Source organism: Petaurus breviceps, unplaced genomic scaffold (genome assembly GCF_028583685.1).
Source record: "Petaurus breviceps papuanus isolate PSGF00001 unplaced genomic scaffold, PetGlider_PUasm1.0 227, whole genome shotgun sequence".
NCBI classification, from domain to species: domain Eukaryota; kingdom Metazoa; phylum Chordata; class Mammalia; order Diprotodontia; family Petauridae; genus Petaurus; species Petaurus breviceps.
Window position 1 is genome coordinate 7,048,608 of NW_027185896.1, and position 18,006 is coordinate 7,066,613.

The following is an 18,006-nucleotide window of genomic DNA, read 5'->3' on the forward strand; positions in this document are numbered from 1 at the left end:
CACACACACACACACACACACACACACACACACACACACACACACACGCGCACACACACACGCACACGCACGCATGACATCTGGCTGAATTCCTGCTCCATCCCCCAAGAAATAACCCCACTTCAAATGGGATCTCAGCCTATCCTCCCTTCTCCCTTTGTCTTTCCTCTCCACCTACCCCCCTGCCCTCCCCAGAACAGGCTAAATCATCCAGAAAGGCAGCACTCTTAAGAGAGAGGGCTCCCAAAAGCCAGAAACTGGATGAAAGCCTCCAGGCTTAAGCCAGAAGAAGCAATCTTCACATGGACTTTCCCATTCAGGCAGGCAGGCAGACAGCACAGGTTGAGGAGACAGGGAGAAAGGCAGGATGTTCTATCTCTGGTCCCCAGTCCTCAGACTCCCTCCACTGTAGCAGTTTGGATTTTCTCCTTCCTTGCTAAACAGCATAGAACCCCTGATATTTAAGAATGACAGACAGCCCCTGTCCTGCCTACTGCTCTCCCTTTCTGGGCCCTATCTTCAGAGCTCCAATCTTTGCCTTCCAATCCCAATGGGAAGCCCATTGGGGGGCCAGAATGAGGTGGAGAGGGATTCCCCAGCTATTTCCCTGTAATTTCTATCACATCATCGTCCTTGTCATCATCTTCATTGGAGCTGCACCCCACCTCCGAGACCTCGTGGGAGTCAAAATGAGGCACCTGGGACCGTAGAAGACTGCCAGCTGGGTACGCCGAGTGAGGGGACATATAGCCTGGGTAGACTGACATGCCCCGGGCAAGGCTGCTGGGCAGAATGGTGGAGGGGAAGGGTGCAAACATCCTGGGCTCAGGCAGGAGAGACTGTGTGAAGGGGAGTGAGTAGCTAGGCAGCATCCCCGTCACAGAGGGGTTTAGCATGAAGGAAGGGACACTGGCAGTGGCTGAGGTAGCAGCAGAAGAAGAGCTGACTGGGCCAGCTGGCAGGAGGGGGTCAGTAGTCACTGGGAATACCAGAGGAGAGTCTGCCAGCAGATTGGGCAGCTGGTAATAGGAGGATCCAGTGCCCATATAGAAGGAGTTCCCCGCCTGGGGGGTGAAGGGATGGGTGAGGTTGTGGTTTAAAGAGACTGGCGGCATGGCAAATCCACTGGAAACTGGGTACCCGTGTTCATACGGCTGCACGGGGGCTGGCAGCTGGCACTTTTTGGGCGGCCGGCGGGCTGGCTCCTCTGTGGCAGATGGTGAGGCCGACTTGCGTTTGTTGCCCCGTAAGTCCAGTACTGGGTGCCCATCACTGGGCTGGCTGGTGGCCGGGAGGGAAAGGGCCAGGCAATGGCTCCCTAAGCGAGGCTCAGGCCCTCGAGTTGTCCCAGGGACTGCGTTATTGTCTGTAGACCGGGTTGGGGGACCAGAGGAGACAGGGTTGGTGCTAGGCGAGATGTGATGGGTCTCTCGAGCAGCTGCAGCCTCTGCATACTGCTGCAATTCACTGATGATCTCAGGGCTGTCAGGGGAAATAGGTCTGGCCAGCTCCTCTGTGTTGGGGGGTTTGGGCGATGAGGCACTATGTCTGCCATTGCTTGTGGACTCTAGAGATGGACCCTGGGATCCTGGGAGCAAAACATATATACCTGGAAGTTAGAGAGGTCAAGGAGAAACTGACTACTTATTGGAGTGCTCAGGCACAAGATTATCAAACTACCCTTGACTCAAGTGAAAGGGCTCATTGACACTGGAGTGGTTATAAATCTAAGGTCAACACCAAGAAGTTCCAATTTTGGGATCCAATTTTCAAGGGAACAAACTAAATGAACTTAGCTACCTGGTCTCAATTCTTCTGAAAGTCTTCAGTATAGAGTATCCATTGCGGGGGAGGGGGGACAGGAGGGGAGGTGGTGGCAAGGCATTGTGTCCTAAGACTAGGGCAGAAGTTTCTATAACCGAACATCAGAGCTAGGAGTCGAAAGGGAGTAAGATTAGACCCAGACTAGGCTTATTATTGGTTGAGGAAGAAGAAGAGGAGAAAAGAGAGGTCAAAGTGAGGTTCAGTCTATTAGAGGTAAGAGAGTCACACAGGTACCTGAGGCAGCTGTCCGGCGATCATCATCAGCCTTTGGTTTTCCAGTTGTCCTGATGGCAAAAATCCGCCCATCACTGGTCCGGATATATGTCCCTGAAATGGACAAGACGAGATAAAAGTGCCATAATGAATCTATGACATGAGATATCTGTAAAGTACTCAGCACAGTGCCTGGAACATAGTAGGTGCTTAAAATGCTTGTTCCTGTTCCTTCCCCCTTCTCCCCAATCCTATGAAGCCTTCAGGCCTAATTGCATTTAACTGGCTATAAGCTATGTAATTAAGCTTCAGACTCTTGCCAATACAACACTCTGGGGAGGGGGTGTTGGAGCAAAGGTGCACATAAATAGGAAACAGGCCCAGCTACTAAAGGTCTGCAGCACTGAGCAGCAGTGAGGGCAGCCCAGGTCCCGCCTCTTGGTGCTGAATGGCTTAGGGGGTATGGGCAGTCTTCCTGCTCCCTGCCAGGGAGGATCACAGAGGCCTGTGCTCCATCTGCCGAAGGGATAGATCCCTTTAGTTTTCAGGACTCAGGCCCAACTCTCAGGAGACCTTTGTAAAATGGATAATGTACCTTTGTACCAAGCCATCAGCCTACTTCAGTGGCAAATGCGTGTCCCTTATTAAATTTAGCAAGGACTGAAGTAGAATATCCTTGCTAGAACTCCAGGAACTCTCTGGAATTGGCCAAGGCCTCTCCTGAAACATTCTCCACACCCAGAGACTATAATCTCATTGAAGCCTATTTCACATCCATTCAAGATGATGGCCTCAAAGGCACACAGGATGATTTCCTTGAGCCTCTCCTGACTTTCATTTCCTAATTCCCACACTTGCCAGTTTGCACACATGCCACGCCACCCTCTGGCTGGGGATGGAAGTGGTACAGAGGCGGCGGCTCTCACCCTTTGTCCCACGGATTACGTGGACACTCTCGCCAGCGCTGATTCGCGCCTGCACATCTGTGGAGCTGTTTGTTCCAGGAATGACAATATCTGGGGGATAAAGCAATAAGTGAGGTTATAAGAGCATCTAAATTAATCCACACTGATGAGGGGCTAAGCTAATTCATCACTCTTTTTGTGGTTAAGATTCTTGAGGGAAGACCACCACTGCCACAGTGCTACACCCAGTTAATCTCACCACCAAGATCTGTGATCTCAAAACCCATTATTCCCAAGAAGCCATCTTGATTAATCCCATGCCACAACATTAAAATTTTTTTTTTCTAAATTCTTGCAACACTTAAAGAATACATGTCATACAAACAAATACTTGATTATATACCAGCTTGTATTTTTCATTTATTTCACAAATGTGCACAGTGGGTCTCAAAATATGATGTGAGTTCCTTAAGGATGAAGACTGTTTTCTGTCTTCCTGTTATATCCTTTATAATACTTAACAAAGGGCTGAATAGTTAGTAAACACTTAAATGACTTTGGAATGAAAATATGAATCAAGAGCAAAGGTGGCACTCCTGGAATTGTGCCCACATCACTGACCTGTTGTTGTAACAATCTTCTGCACAAGGACCCCTGCGCGTTGTAAGTAGTTGATGGGGAAGTTAACTGCTGGGTTGGATGCTGAGGCAGAGACTGAGCTGCCCAGTGGGACATGCCGGGGCATCATAGGGATGGGGGTTGACTGCACGGGGCGGACGCTGGCCACAGGCTTGTCATCACCTTTTAGGGTTGGCCTCCTGAGAGAAGATGAAGACCAAGAAGGGGTCAACATGAAAGGTCTTATTTGTTGACTTTTTCTGGTTAGGTTTTTGAGTGTCCCTTCTAAGTGGAAGGCTCTAGCTTACTTAGAGGGACAGCCTTTGTTAGTGAAAACAGATTTAAGAACCAGAAGACAAGAGTCTGCTTGCCTCTTGCATTAGTTAGCTGTGGGGCCTTTATTCAAGTCATTTAGCCTATCTGAGTCTTCAGGTTCCTCAACAAAAAATAATCCTTTTTTCACAGCAGTATTATAACTATCCAATGGAATTACCATGGGAAAGCACTTTGAAAACTACAAACTGTACTACACAAAGACAAGGAGCTTTGTTATTCCCTAATTGAGCTCCTGGTTGTTGGATATCTGGCTAGGGGCACACTCCCTCTGACACCAGAGATTAGAAAAACAGGAAAAGAACACAGTATTAGCTTCCAGCTTGCCCATCCACAAGGGTTTTCAGTCTTCAGTAAGATCTCACAAGCAAAAGAAAACTACTCCCTAGCCACCTTCTCATGGCAGGGGCACTATTGTCCCAGGTGGTCAGGAAGGGAAATTTTTCCTTCATCTGTCCCCACCCCTCCATCAAATCAACTTCCTCATATCTACCTGTCACCCTTCCCTTCCTGCAGCATGACTAGATCAAGAGGCCAGGTTAATGGCAGGTGTTTCATCACATATATTGAACAATTGAGAACACTGTGTTTTCAACAGAGGTACCAATTCAGTTACCAGCCATATCCCAGAGCTCACAATCATTAGGAGGGACTTGCAGTGCCTGGCCAATCCAAAAAGGAAAAGGAAAGAGGGGTAGAACACAGGAAAAGAGGGAGTAGAAAGGGAAAAGAGAAAGAGAAAGAAACTTTCAGAATCAGTTTAAGTACTAAGAACTAGATGTTGCTTCTAGGAATGACTTTTGGGGGGAAGGGAGAGGCTAGATGATTTTCAAATCCTTCAAACTTCCCAGGATAATCACTGACTAAAGAACTAGAGTTCTTTGTCTGGATCAAGTAATTATTGTGTCCCCAGAGGACACTTGGGAAAAAGTCACCATGGATAGAGGCTGTTCAAACCACACCAAATGCTGAGTGGAAATGTGAGGAATTCCTCCACTGACCTAGGAATATCCATGTGATATTAATTAGTACTGTAGGGAAGTATGTGAAAAATAATGTTTTACACATTCATTTTTCTGGCTCTCTCTACGTACTTAAGTATGATGGTTGAGCTATGCATAGCAGGTTTTATTAAAACAAGTTGGAAATTATAGAATGTTACAACTAGAACCCTGGAAATCAACTAATCTAATTATGTTAAAGATGAGGCTGAAGAAATACTTCTAACTTCTTGAATTAACACAATGGAAAGTTGCTTCCACAAACTATCTGGGGGTGACAGGATAAATCACTGGGCTGACACATTCTTGTGGACCCTGATTACAGCATGGGTTTTTATGTTATCAAACTGACCGATGGGCAACTTTCAAGTTAAGCAAATGTTCATGCTCCCTTGATAAGTCACTATAGAGAAGATGGGAATTCCATTGTTAAAGTAAGTTACACATGTTGCAAACACTGGCCTTATGCCTATAGCTAAATAACCAGCCTCTTAATGGTTAAAGCTCAGGATTAGTGGCCAAAGAGAGTCATAGAGCAAGAGGCTGTGGGTTCAAATCCCACCTGTGATGCTTCCTCCTAGTGTAAATGACCTTGTCATTTAATCTTCTTAAATGAGGGGATTGGACCAAATGGCCTCTGAGGTCCCTTCCAGCTCTGAATCTTTGATCCAATGACCTGCTTTTCTCTCTGGCCCAATGTATAGAGTGCTGGGCCTGGATTCAGGCTGTTCAAATCTGATCTCGGGCTCTTGCTAGCTGTGTCACCCTGGGCAAGTCACTTAAACTTCTGTCTGCCTCAGTTTTCCCATCTGCAAAATGGGGATAATAGCTACTCTCTCCCAGGGTTATGGTGAAGATCAAAGTGCTTAGTGTGGTATCTGGCACCTAGTAAGTGCTATATAAATATTAGCTATTATCCACATATATTCCCAGCAATCATACTGTTTTGAACATCTCTTTCATAGTATTTATTTTAAATAATTAACAGATACGTGAGAGGTTAAAGATATAGGTTGCCTTGTGAAATACAGCATGGGGTAGTGAGAAGAGCCTGTATCTAGAGTCAAAGGGTCTGGGATAAATTCCCACTTTAAGTGGAGGCAGGTTATTTCCTTTCTTTGGCCTTCAGTTTTGTAGACTGTAAAATAATATGGTTAGACTAGACAGTCATTATGGTCCCTTCCCATCTCTCAACTGATCATATGATCACTTTTCCTGCAAAATAAACAAAACTGAAATGATCAGAGTTAGAAAAATATGCCCTAATCCTCAAAATCACTGCATTACAAAAGAAAAAAAAAACCCTCCCAGACAGAAGGTAAGAAATGGATGTAGTTTTTACTCTATCCCATTTTGTTGCCCGATATTAACTACTTGCCTACTTAAAGCAAAATGTGGAAATGCAAGCAATTTCTGCTTCTAGATACTTAAGAATTACTCATTTCAAAATATTTAATGGGCATAAAAATATGAGACAAAGCACAAGGAAGTGATACATCAATGTAAACTTTCTGAAAAACATTATAGGATGGTCATCCACTTGAAAAAAATGGAAAACACAAACTGCATTAAAATTAATAATTTATTTTTAAATCCCAAATTCTTTTTCTACAAAGATATAATGAACTTGGTTCCAGTTACTTTATATCCTAGAAGTTTATTTGACATTTTTCACATAAGACACTTAGAAAAACGCAACAAAAATGTACAAAATCAATCAGTAAAGTTCCTGAGTCCCTAGATAAGAGAAAAGCATTATGCTGAATGATCAGTGTATATACCAAACTGTAAAAATGGGCAGCAGATCTGGTTATTGAGTAGGAAGGTGAAAGTTGGGAACCACATTGTCTGAAAATGAGAAAAGAAATTAAACAGATAACTGCACTATCATTTATGATAAAGAACCTCACCAACAATTGTTTTTGCTTCTGCTTGCAGCCTGAACCATTCTAGGAGTTGTACCCAAGGAGATTAACTGTGCATACTTAGAGCTCAGCCACCAGCTGAAGCCCCATTCGCAATCAAGAGCAGAAAATGGGCAGAGAAGGCCCTGCCTCCAATGACCAGTTACCCAGCATCGCTCCTGAAAGACTCACCTTCTAGGAACCAAACTGGCGCCGAGACCAGGGCAGGGGAAACCTTACCAGTGAAGTTAATGGGCTTAGTTACATCAGGGTAATGAGCACAGCACATAAGAAAAGAAGTGATTTGCAGTTTCAGGTTCCTAATCACCAAAAAAAGGTTAGGAAAGCACACAATCTCTGTCCCCTGGGACCTAGAGCCAGAAACTCAACAAACCCACCCTTGTTTCCCTTGCAGTAACATAAGCACAAGCTGCTCAAACAATTCTGCTAGATATGCACATTGTTCTAGCTATGAACAGTGTGTGAATTTTTGTTTAAAAATACAAGTTGTTTTGTCTCAATGTTCAAAGAAAAATAAATCTTTATCCTAGCTCCTGGAAGCCTCTTAGATTTAGACACTCACCAGTTTCTCTGGCTGAAGGCAGGGATACTGGTCAGGCTCTGGTCGCTGACAGGATAATACTGGGCATAGGACGGACGTGTGTAAGGGACAGACGCCCGCTTCTCTTCTTCATAGCTTTTCTTTGCAGCTTTTTTCTCTGCCTTGGTCAACTTGTGCTCCTTTCGATCTAGGAGCAGCGACTCGTGCTGGAAAGGCTCCTGCAGAAGCAGGGAGGTTTAGACCCTTTTTTTACTCTACTCACCTACTCATCTAACCCCCAAAGAACACACAAGCTCCCTCTGATGTAATGCAGCATCACTGTACCAAAAGGAGTGACAGAGAGGAAGGATCCAGAAGTACAGGGAGACTTAATATGAACTGATGTATGGTGAAGAAAGCAGCACCAGGGACACACACACCAATGATTAAAATGTGAAAGAACAAACACTCAAAATGAATGCAGTGTAAGCATAATCCAGTTTGGTCATGGAGAAAAGGTGAAAGAGTGCATCTCCTTCCTGCCTTTGCAGGGGCAGGGAGCTAAGGGTATGACACATTCATTGCACATGTACCAATTCTATGGTGGCTAGTTTTGCTGAACTACTTTTCTCTCTCTTTTTTTACAAGGTCTACAGAGTAAGGGACGAGGAAGGTATATATCAGAAATGAAGGTGATGTAAAAATAAAATATCAGAAAATATATTTTGAGGGGTGGCTAGGTGGTTCAGTGAATGGAGCACTGGCCCTGGATTCAGGAGTCAAATCCGGTCTCAGACCCTTAGCACATGCACACGCATGTACACACACACACACACACACACACACACACACACACACACACAACAACAACAACTAGCTGTGTGACCTTGGGCAAGTCGCTTAACCCCAATTGCCCTCCAAAAACAAAACAAAACAAACCAACAAACAAAAAAATATATATATATTTTTTGAAAAATGAGAGTTAAGCAGGTGGGTCTGTTCTTCCAGAGGTACTAATGAAAAACTACTTCAAAATAGAAACAAATACAGTTTTGCCCTTTCAACTACCCATCACATACCTAGCAATTCTGACTAAGAAAAAAATGGATGCTCTCTTCCACTATGACCCATACTCCTGGGACACAGGCAGATTGAGAAAGGAGAAAAGTGTTACAAATGAGGTCCTATTCTTCCCTTCTCCACAAACTACCACCCCTCGAAAAGCACCAGTAATTAAATCACAAGTTCCTGTTCTGGCCTCAGATACTTGACACCCACACAAAATAACTGGTCTGTAACCCTAAGCAAGTTATTTAACCCTAAATGCTTTAAAAAAAAAAAAAGATCACAAGTTCCTAAAAGAGCAGGGTTTGTGTATCCTGTCTTTGCATCCCAGATGTTTGCACAGTGTCTTGTATAAAAATCATTGCCTAATAATTGTCTGACGAAGCAGACTGCCTTGGGGTATAGAGGGAGAAATTTAGAATAAGCAGATCCACTTCTTGGAGGAATGCTGTTACCTACTTTTTGATAAATCCTTTCAGGGGAGTACATACACTAAACAGGGTATGGTACACACCTTGGTGATGAGGTGAGGGTACTTGACACAGGCAAGCTGTAAGACAGAGTCCTTGATTTTACTCATGTTCAATGCCAGCTGGGCAGGATCTGGCTCCTCTTCTACAAAATGCAACAGATTTTCTACCTCCCTCCGGGTGAAATTTAACACTGGATTTAAATCATCCACCACCCGATCTGAAAAGGGAGATGACATGAGGTGTGTCAGGGAAGCAAGTTAAAAAACAGATTACAAATGCAAAATCACAAAACTAGAGAAAGTAAAAAATAAGTTTTTATGTGACATCAATTCAGCCATATTCCACACTATAAGACTAGAGCAGCAAAATGAAGTCCTGTTTAAGACCAAGTTGTAAGAATCCTTAAGTCTGAGGCAAGACACTAAAGAGAAACTCACATGCCAGTATGACATCGATTGAATATTTTACCATCAATAATTCAACAAATTAAAATTGAAGTCTTTCACAAGAGTTTTCTTAAGGCCACTAAGGTAAAGAAGGTGGTAATCGGTAATGACTGTAGACTTCTAAAATTCCCATATCATCCTTTCCTCTGCCTTTGTCTTCCTTCTACCCTCTAGCTCATGGACACCATGCTATGGGTATCTCAGAGAAACTGGGAGGTGACCTACCTGACATGCCCTGTTTGGAAATCTGCCGGTCATAGATTTTCTTCTCCAGAGTGTAGTCAGACACCAGACGGTATATATGACAAGGCTTCTTCTGCCCATAGCGGTATACACGACACACTGCCTGAGCATCATGACAAGGGTTCCAGGAGGCATCAAATACCACAACTCGGTTGGCACCAATCAGATTCACACCCAAGCATCCAGCTCTTTAAAATATAAGTCAACAAGCACCAGACTCATTTGCAGAAGAGTATTCTTACAAGTGAAATCTGCAATCTAGTTTTCATTTTGTTATTGCCACTTATAGCCCTTCAAAGAAAATTAAAAACTCCTGTCCTAGTACCACAATTTCCTAGTTCTCTGCTGTGCCTCAGAAAAGAACCAACATCGGTTTGGTTACTGGAGCCTATACTGTTCCCTACCCCTCAACTGTTGTCTGTCCTTTATTTTCAGAGTATCAATGATATCACAGGTAATACCTTGTGCATAAATTAGGTTTAAATGAGACAGAGTTGAACAAAGTTGTCAGCTTCCCTCTTCATGAGTCATCAAAGGCCAATGACAGGACAAATGTCCTAGCCCTGCATGCAGTCAATGGTCTTGGCATCTTTGACGCCTAACTAAGCTCTAAGCACTCCAAAACACCTGCTTCAGCCGCCTTCATTCACCCGTTCCCCTGGGGGGAGTCTTCACATGCTTGGGGCAGATATCCCCCTAAATCACCAACAGATTTAAGGCCTATTGGTTACCCTGGTTTGGCCAGTTTGCCAAGATGGCTTACCAGGGTGTGGCCAATGCACATGCTATATATAGCCTCTTGGAGCCACAGAGGAGAGTTAGGTGAAGGTGGACACCAAAGGTGAATAAGCAGCCCTGAAAAGGGCTGAACATACACCCCACCCCTTGGTAATGGCCAAAGAGTGATACTTTGAGCTTGGGTATATGGAATAACATCACCATTATTTTAGTAGGCCTTTTACTTTTCTATCCATTGTCTCATTTGCTGGTGTAAGGCAGGTATGGCCATCCTTAGAAAGCTTCCTCTATAATTTAAAAAACTAGATAGTTCCACTAGATCTCTCATGAGCAGGGCATGATCACATGAACAGGGCATCATCACAAACAGTTTTTCTCTCCCTCTAACACAATCTCTACAGCACCTTTTTTCTTGACTCTCCAACAAGATGTAAATATCCTCTTTTCTGTTCTTTCCCTGAATTGAGGACCAAATTACAGACCAAGGCAGCTATTAGAGTAGGTACCTTAACAGTAACCTTTTCAAGCAGAAGTGTGTGAGAAAAGAGTTCAATAACGACTCTATCCACTGCTAAACTTTCTTCAACCTCCACTCCCCAGGACCCAACTCACCGTGTAGAAAGCAAGAAGAGCCAGACAGAGCTGTTGTTGGGATCATTAAATTGGTTGATAAGACGCTCCCTTTCAGAAGCTGAGGTGCTACCATCAAGTCCTAGGAAGGGAAATGGCAAAGACTTTAATGATACAGGGCTGTCATAAATACACAGAGACTATACTAAGTCCCTTTCCCATCTACCAGAACTTTAGGTGCTATCTCCTTAATGGACCCATAGATACACCCACCAAGAAGAGACAGGAGAAAATTGCCCTTATGTGCTTTTAAGAATCATAGAGTGAAAAGCTAACAAGAAAGTTCGGGGTAGAACTCACCTATCCAAGAAAAAATGCTGTGCCCCTAAGACCCAGAGGTACTTAATGGAAGGTTTCCCTCCTCAACCCTAATGTCAAGGCACAGACTCCCACTGACTTCCTGAACATACAATAGACAGGCAGCCTTCAAGTTAAAAAAAATGAGGGAGCAGGAAGTGGTCAAGCCAAGGACATCTTAAAAGTCTGAACAATGTACTTGACACGGAGCAGTAGGTCAAGGCACCCAAGAAAAGGAAGGGAATTAGAATGAGCCTATTTATATCCTAGAATTAACACATGGCAGTCAGTCAAGAGTTACATTTGGTGCTGGTTCCAGTAACAGACTGGGATCCAGAGGGCTATGGGCTATAATTCATTGGTTCAAGGTATCTTTGCTCTTAGTAAAATAGATAAAAGAATGCTGACTTGGGCTGATAAATTACCAGCACCAGAACTATGAAGCTCTATGCAACTATATATCATGACATTTGTGCAGCACATTATGGGAGGAAAATTGGTCACATTAATTCCCTCACTTGTCCATACTATTTCTCCTGCTTCAAAGTATACCATAGACATGCAAGAAGATACTTCTAAAAATGGAAGAGCCCTAGCTTAGCATCAAAGGTTCTTCATAACTTGATTCCAACCTATCTTTCATGCCTTTTTCTCTTATTATTTCCCAAAAGAAACTCACTGGATGTGCTGGTGAACACTTATAATCCAAGGGGAAACTGAACACTTTTAATCCAAGGGGAAACTGAAGTTGGTGGAACTCGAGGTCAGAAGCTCTGAGCTACAGTGCATCAATATGGGAAGCCCCTGGGAGCTGGGGGATGGTAATAGGTTCCAGGATGCCTAAGGAGGTCAGAAACGGAGCAGGTGCAAACTGTTGCTCAGTAGTGGGGTCAGCCTGTAAGAAGTCACTGTGCTTTTGGGCTGAACGGGATAGAGAGAGGACAGGGAGAGGAAGGAAAGGAAGGGAAGAAAGCTTTACTTCAGTCAAAATACTTTCCTCACTTGTTCTTACTATTTCTCCTGCTTCAATGTTCACAGGATTATAGACTTAGAGCTGGAAAGGACCTTAGAGACCATCTGGTCAGACTCCTTTATTTTACAGATAAGGGACTAAGCCCCAGAGAGCTTAAGAGACTTTCCTAAAGGAATCCTGGGAGTGGCAGAAGTGAGATTTGAATTCAGATCTTTTGATTCCAGTCTAATGCTATTTCCACTGAATTATGCTGTCCTCTTAGCCTACCCAATCTCATTCATCTTTCATGGCCCAATCTATCTTATCACCTTCCATGCAGGTTTCCCTGACTGCCCCGCCTCACAGTGATCTCTCCCAATTATTGTCTATACCACTCATGTGATACTTAAAGTATAATGTCTTCTGTAATTAATTGCTCATGCCCACATTTCTTTATCCCAACTACACTACAGACTCTCTGAGGGTTAGTACTATGCTTTATACTCCTTCAGGTATGATCCCATAGTACCAAGTATAGTGCTTTCACTGTATGTTGTGCCAATGAATATCAGTTGATTGATTAGCCATAGATGCTCAAGTAAGCATAAAGAGAACAAGGTAGAGGACTAAGGAAATGAAAAGAAATGAAAGAGGAGGAAAATGCTCCTCTAACAGACATTTCCCACAATGTTATGTGATCAAGTCAATAGGAATGAACTCACGGTAATAGCTGAGGTTTCTAACCCAGTTCTGATCTCCTTGCCCATCTGAGCCAGGCAGGCAGGGCATTAGTCTCTTGGCCAGGAATTCCTCAATGACAGACAAGGTGGAAAGGCTCTGACTGCAAAGAATAACAAGTCATCTCAATAAAAACCTGCCTGAGGGCATTTTGTCCAAAAGCAAAAAATTCCTTAAAATTTTTGTAGATGCTCCCTGCCTTTAAAAAAAATAAACGTACCATCCCAAAACACAACACAAAAGTGTCTCTGCAGCCCCTTTTCAGTCAAGAATCCATGAATACAGATCACATTCAAGACATAAAAAGACATTTTCTTCATTTCAAATTTGTACAAAATTATCATCTCCATACCTATGGCCCAGAAACCAAAAAAGTATCCATTCTTGTTCTTGTCTTTCCTTCTATTTGTGCATCATCAGCCAAAGAATTCTGCAGGTGGGTGCCATGTCTGGTAGAAGAGTGCTCAGGCAATTCTGAACTCACTATAGTGCTACAAGCAACCTGACAAATCCTTCCAGGGGAAATTGATGTCCTACTGCCTTTAAAGAAGGCATCTGTCTTTCTCAACCCTGCAGTCTGCAAAAGGAGGGTCAGAAATCTTTCGGAAAAAAATGCTGGGACAGCTAGGTGGCATAGTGAATAGAGCACCCGCCCTGGACTCAGGAGGACCTGAGTTCAAATCCAGCTCAGACATTTAACACTTACTGGCTATGTGACATTGGGCAAGTCATTTAACCCCAATTGCCCTACCTTTCTCCCTCCAAAAACGATCCCCCCCCCCCCAGAAAAAAATACTACCAAATTTTACACTTTGTCTAGCATGGATGTGACATTGGTAAAGAAAGATTATGAAAGATAAACCAAGAAGCTGAGAGTCACATTCAAATAGCTGCTGATTGTCTGGTGCTGTTACTGAGTTATTCAGTAAGATATTTTACCAAGGTATGATATGATGCAATGGGAAAACCCTCCATATTTTAACAGTCTTTCCTCACATCCCTTCCTGGGTGGTATGAGGTATTTCAAAAAATGAAGACCTCAGTTGGAAGCTGTTAAAAAAAAAAACACTTAAGTCAGCTCCTATGAGAGCCAGTAATGTCCCTCATAACCTCAAGGATATGTCTTGTTATAGGTGAAGAAATGGGACCCCTCCCTTTTAAAACTTCCTTGAGAAAAAAAGTCATCCTTGGAGGAAGATCCAAATGGCTGAAACACTGGAAAAGTTCTACAACTTCTTCCAGAAAGAAATTTCATTAGTAATAAAGAAGAATCATAATGATCGAGGCTCGCTCTAAAGAAGAGATAAGACACCTGTTGCTCTTTTACATTGATATATAGGTCAGCAGGTGTGGAATATTGCACATGTAAGATTTTTTCAATGTGTTCATTGGTTTTGATTAATTTTTTCCTCTTTTAAAAAAATTCTTTGTTATAAAGGATGGCTCTCAGTGTAAGGAAAAAAGACGGGATACTAGAGGAAATGTATGTGAACAAAAGATATGAATAAAAATGTATTTTTAAAAACTACAAAAACAAAGAGGAGAAAGAAAAAAATGGGGAAAAATAAAACAGAAAAAGGGGAGCCTAATATTATGCAGTGGGTGAGAGGAAGTGCTATCTGTCTCTTTCTGTTAACTGGTCCATTTCCTTTAGAAATGATGCGAAATTTCACCAGGGTTCTCAGGGAGCTGCTAATACTCTTACCTGAATACAAGTATCTTATCCCCAAGTTTCACACTTTCTTCAATTAAGTGGAAGAGCAGCACCATTTTGGGTGAGTTCTCCAAAACTCCTGTTTGATAATCACATAGGATGTCCTTGGCCTAAAACAGAAAAATTAGCAGCTCAGAGCTGTTCCAAAGCCAGTTCATTATAAGTAATAGCCACCATTGCCTCAAGAAAATTTCTTTTTTTTTTTTTTAAAGCAATCAGGGTTAAGTAACTTGCTCAAGGTTACACGGCCAGTTATTTCTGGGTGTGGTGCTGAGTGGCTGAGCCCGGGATTCGATCTCCAGGTCATCCCAACACTGGAGCCAGTGCTCTTACTCACTGTGCCACCTGGCTGCCCCTAAGCAAATTTCTAAATGGTTGCACCCTTACTATTATTTGGCAAAAGGCAAAAACTGTTCCCCTGTCTACTATGGGCTTTTCCTCCCAAAATATCACCACTTATCAACTAATTTTTACCACTCAATATCCAACTTTCAGTCCACAAACACTTATTAAATACTATATATATATAAACTATATGGAAGATAGAGGGCCCACCTGTGTCACTCCTCCTCTCCCTTTTCTTTGCCCTCCCTGTGACTACCCAGGCTTTCTACACATCAGTGTCCCCTCATCTCCAGCCATCACTCTAGCCAGCTCTACCTTCATTTTCCTTCCTAATCTTGAAACTATGGTGAAAAAGTTCAAAAATTACTTTTTATTTACCTTAAATCTATTTCTTACTGTTTTCCCCCCAATAGAAGTTAAGCTCTTTGAGTATAAAGACAATTTGTGGTTGTCTTGGTACCCCCGGAATTTGTAGCATATTACCTAAGTGTTTCAAAGGTGTTTAAACAAAAGTAAAACAAAAGGCGCTTGTCCTCAAAGAACTGGCATACAAGTCAGGGAGAGAGCAGTTTTCTTGAACTCACCCATTCATAAGTGACAACCTGGTTGGCTCGCTCCTGAAAGGGATTGAAGCCTCCAACACCCTGTAGGAATTTGCTGTTCGTTGCCTCTCCTCCTGAGGGTGCCAAGGTGCTGCCCTCAGTTTTGACCTTAATTCCCTGGGTCTGGCAGCGGGCATTGGTCCCAGCTGTGCTGAGGTCATCTACATCCAGATCCTGCTCATTGGCAAGGTTCTCTTTCTGAAGGGCTTCATGCAGCACATCAGGATGATTCCAGATCTGAGGTCCACAGAAAAGGGATTAGTAACAGGAAGGAGTAAGTCTCACATCCTGTCATTCCTCCCTCCCTCCCCTCTACTCCTAGCTCCTACTGGCCATATATGCATGCATATGTGCACGTGCATGCACATACACACACACACACACTCACACACACACACATACACACACACTCTCTGTCTCTCTCTCTGACAAGAGAAACTGAAAACTCCTTTTGATTAACTGGTTCCAGTTGCCAATGTAATTCATAGAAATGAGATATAGAAGGATATTAGGAAAAATTTTAATGATATAAAAACAAAATATATTTTTTTTAAAATGAGAGATTTGCTCTTGCGGGATTTATTCTTTTTCTTAGTCTACAGTCAGAAAGCTGGAGTCAATAGCTAAAGTTTTGTTTCTGTTGTTTCACTCTGTGGCCTTGGGAAGTTAAGATACTCAATGCCTAAGAGTCTCTAAATGTAAAACAAGACCCATCTTGGACAAGACATGGTACAATTGAGTAATAGATTACTGTTCTGGGGATGTTCTAAATTCTAACACACATAGGAAATCCCTGGCAGGGACACAGAATTCTTTGGTGTAGGGGCAGTGAAAATACCACTACTAGATTCATGAAAACTGTACTTCCCTGTCACTGATCTAAGGCTGTGGAGACTGACTACAGGGCAAATACTTCAGAACCTCATACTCACTTATCTTTCTGTTTGACTTGGCTAAGGCAACTTTCTGATTTAGGTAAAGTAACTTTCCATAGGAAGAAAGCCACAATGGAACAAACAGTTCAGGCTCAATTGCTGGTATTGGTTAGAATGAAAAAGTTTTCCCTCTTGAAGACACTGTTGTGTTTCTTTTAAAGGGGGCTTCTAAAGTCTTTACCTATAGTTGTTATAAAGAGAGGCCAGAGAGGTTTTCTACTTGCTTATAGGGCTTCTGGACAAGGGAGCTTTGGCCTTGCACTGTCCTGTCCTCAAACTCTCCCAGGTGGAATCAGCCTGAAGGAAATTCCAATCCAGCTGAATGCAGAGATGAATAAAAATGTATGAATAGACCCCCTAATCTATGGACTTCTCTAAACCTCACTGTGACAGACACAAAGGTTGGCTGGCAGTGCCCCACTCATTTTATGCAGGGAAAGCCAGACTCACAAGGGAGAAGCGATCTTTCTGGGGTTACAGCAATTTAGCAATAAGAGACTAGCCCTTGGAGCTGCCTGATCTTCCAGGTCTGCCTGGGCAATAAGGCAGTAGTGTTGTTTTTACTTTCCCATTTAGTAGGCAGACATTAATGCACCAGTTTAATGTCCCACCACCACCACCACCAATTTCAATTACATCTTCCTAAAGGATTCTTGTCTTTCTTATTTCTCCTACTCACCTTGCAGCACACACAGAAAGCCTTCAGAGGGTTGAGCCCCAGCCAGCCACTGTTACCAGCATCACGGAAACGATTCATGAACTCTGTATACAAAGCCCGTTGGATTTTGGAGAGTCTCACTAGGATTACATGCTCTTCTTTGTATGGAAGCTGTATCTTCAGCACACTGTGGCCTCGCCTATAGAAGCAATGCCAAAAGGAGAGTGAAGAGGCAATAGAAGAAGGTCACGGCTGACTCAGGATAAAAATTAAATATTCATAGTTCGCCTTCTTTTTAGGGACCTTTATGACTTATTGTGTCTATTAGCGAGCTTTAAATCATCAAACTTTAAACAATTAATCACTCAAAAAACATTTATTAAGCAACCATGCTGGGTCAAGCACTGGGGATACAAATGTTGTTGCTCATCCTTCATTTCTGAAGAGGACCAAGGACATCACGGGCAATGTCTTGACTTGTGCACGAATTGTACTTAAGTGAGGCAGAGTTGCACAGAGCCAGTCAGCCTCACTCTTTCTTCCTGAGCCATCAAAGTTGAGAGGCAAAACAAAAGTCAAGATGCTTGACAATGGACCAGATGCACTAGACGGTCTTGGTATCTTCAATGTCTGACGAGGTTCTAAGCACTCCAAAACACCTGCTTCAGCTGCCTTCATGGCCATTGTGACAGACTGTTCTCATCCACCCATTCTGCCGAAGAAAGTCTTCACATGGTTAGGGCAGACATTCCCCTAACTCACCAATGGGTTTGAGGACCCTCGGTTACCTTCGACCTCTTTTAGCCTGAGTGCTGAGACAGGTTTTACTGG

The 18,006-nt window shown here is 43.1% G+C and overlaps 1 protein-coding gene across 1 annotated transcript in view; it reads right to left on the reverse strand.

Moving 5' to 3' along the window:
• Positions 1 to 248: 248 nt before the first annotated feature.
• The window catches only part of RAD54L2 (RAD54 like 2), a 149,173-nt gene continuing 131,415 nt past the window's right edge, over positions 249 to 18,006 (reverse strand). The window contains exons 11-22 of the mRNA XM_069095611.1: positions 17,197 to 17,374; positions 15,565 to 15,819; positions 14,627 to 14,745; positions 12,906 to 13,024; positions 10,917 to 11,016; positions 9,549 to 9,754; positions 8,919 to 9,094; positions 7,382 to 7,578; positions 3,564 to 3,760; positions 2,964 to 3,053; positions 2,059 to 2,151; positions 249 to 1,588 (exon numbers count right to left, since the gene is read on the reverse strand). Of these exons, the coding sequence (XP_068951712.1) occupies positions 600 to 1,588; positions 2,059 to 2,151; positions 2,964 to 3,053; positions 3,564 to 3,760; positions 7,382 to 7,578; positions 8,919 to 9,094; positions 9,549 to 9,754; positions 10,917 to 11,016; positions 12,906 to 13,024; positions 14,627 to 14,745; positions 15,565 to 15,819; positions 17,197 to 17,374 (2,719 nt within the window). The 3' untranslated portion in view covers positions 249 to 599. The remainder of the gene's footprint in view (positions 1,589 to 2,058; positions 2,152 to 2,963; positions 3,054 to 3,563; positions 3,761 to 7,381; positions 7,579 to 8,918; positions 9,095 to 9,548; positions 9,755 to 10,916; positions 11,017 to 12,905; positions 13,025 to 14,626; positions 14,746 to 15,564; positions 15,820 to 17,196; positions 17,375 to 18,006) is intronic.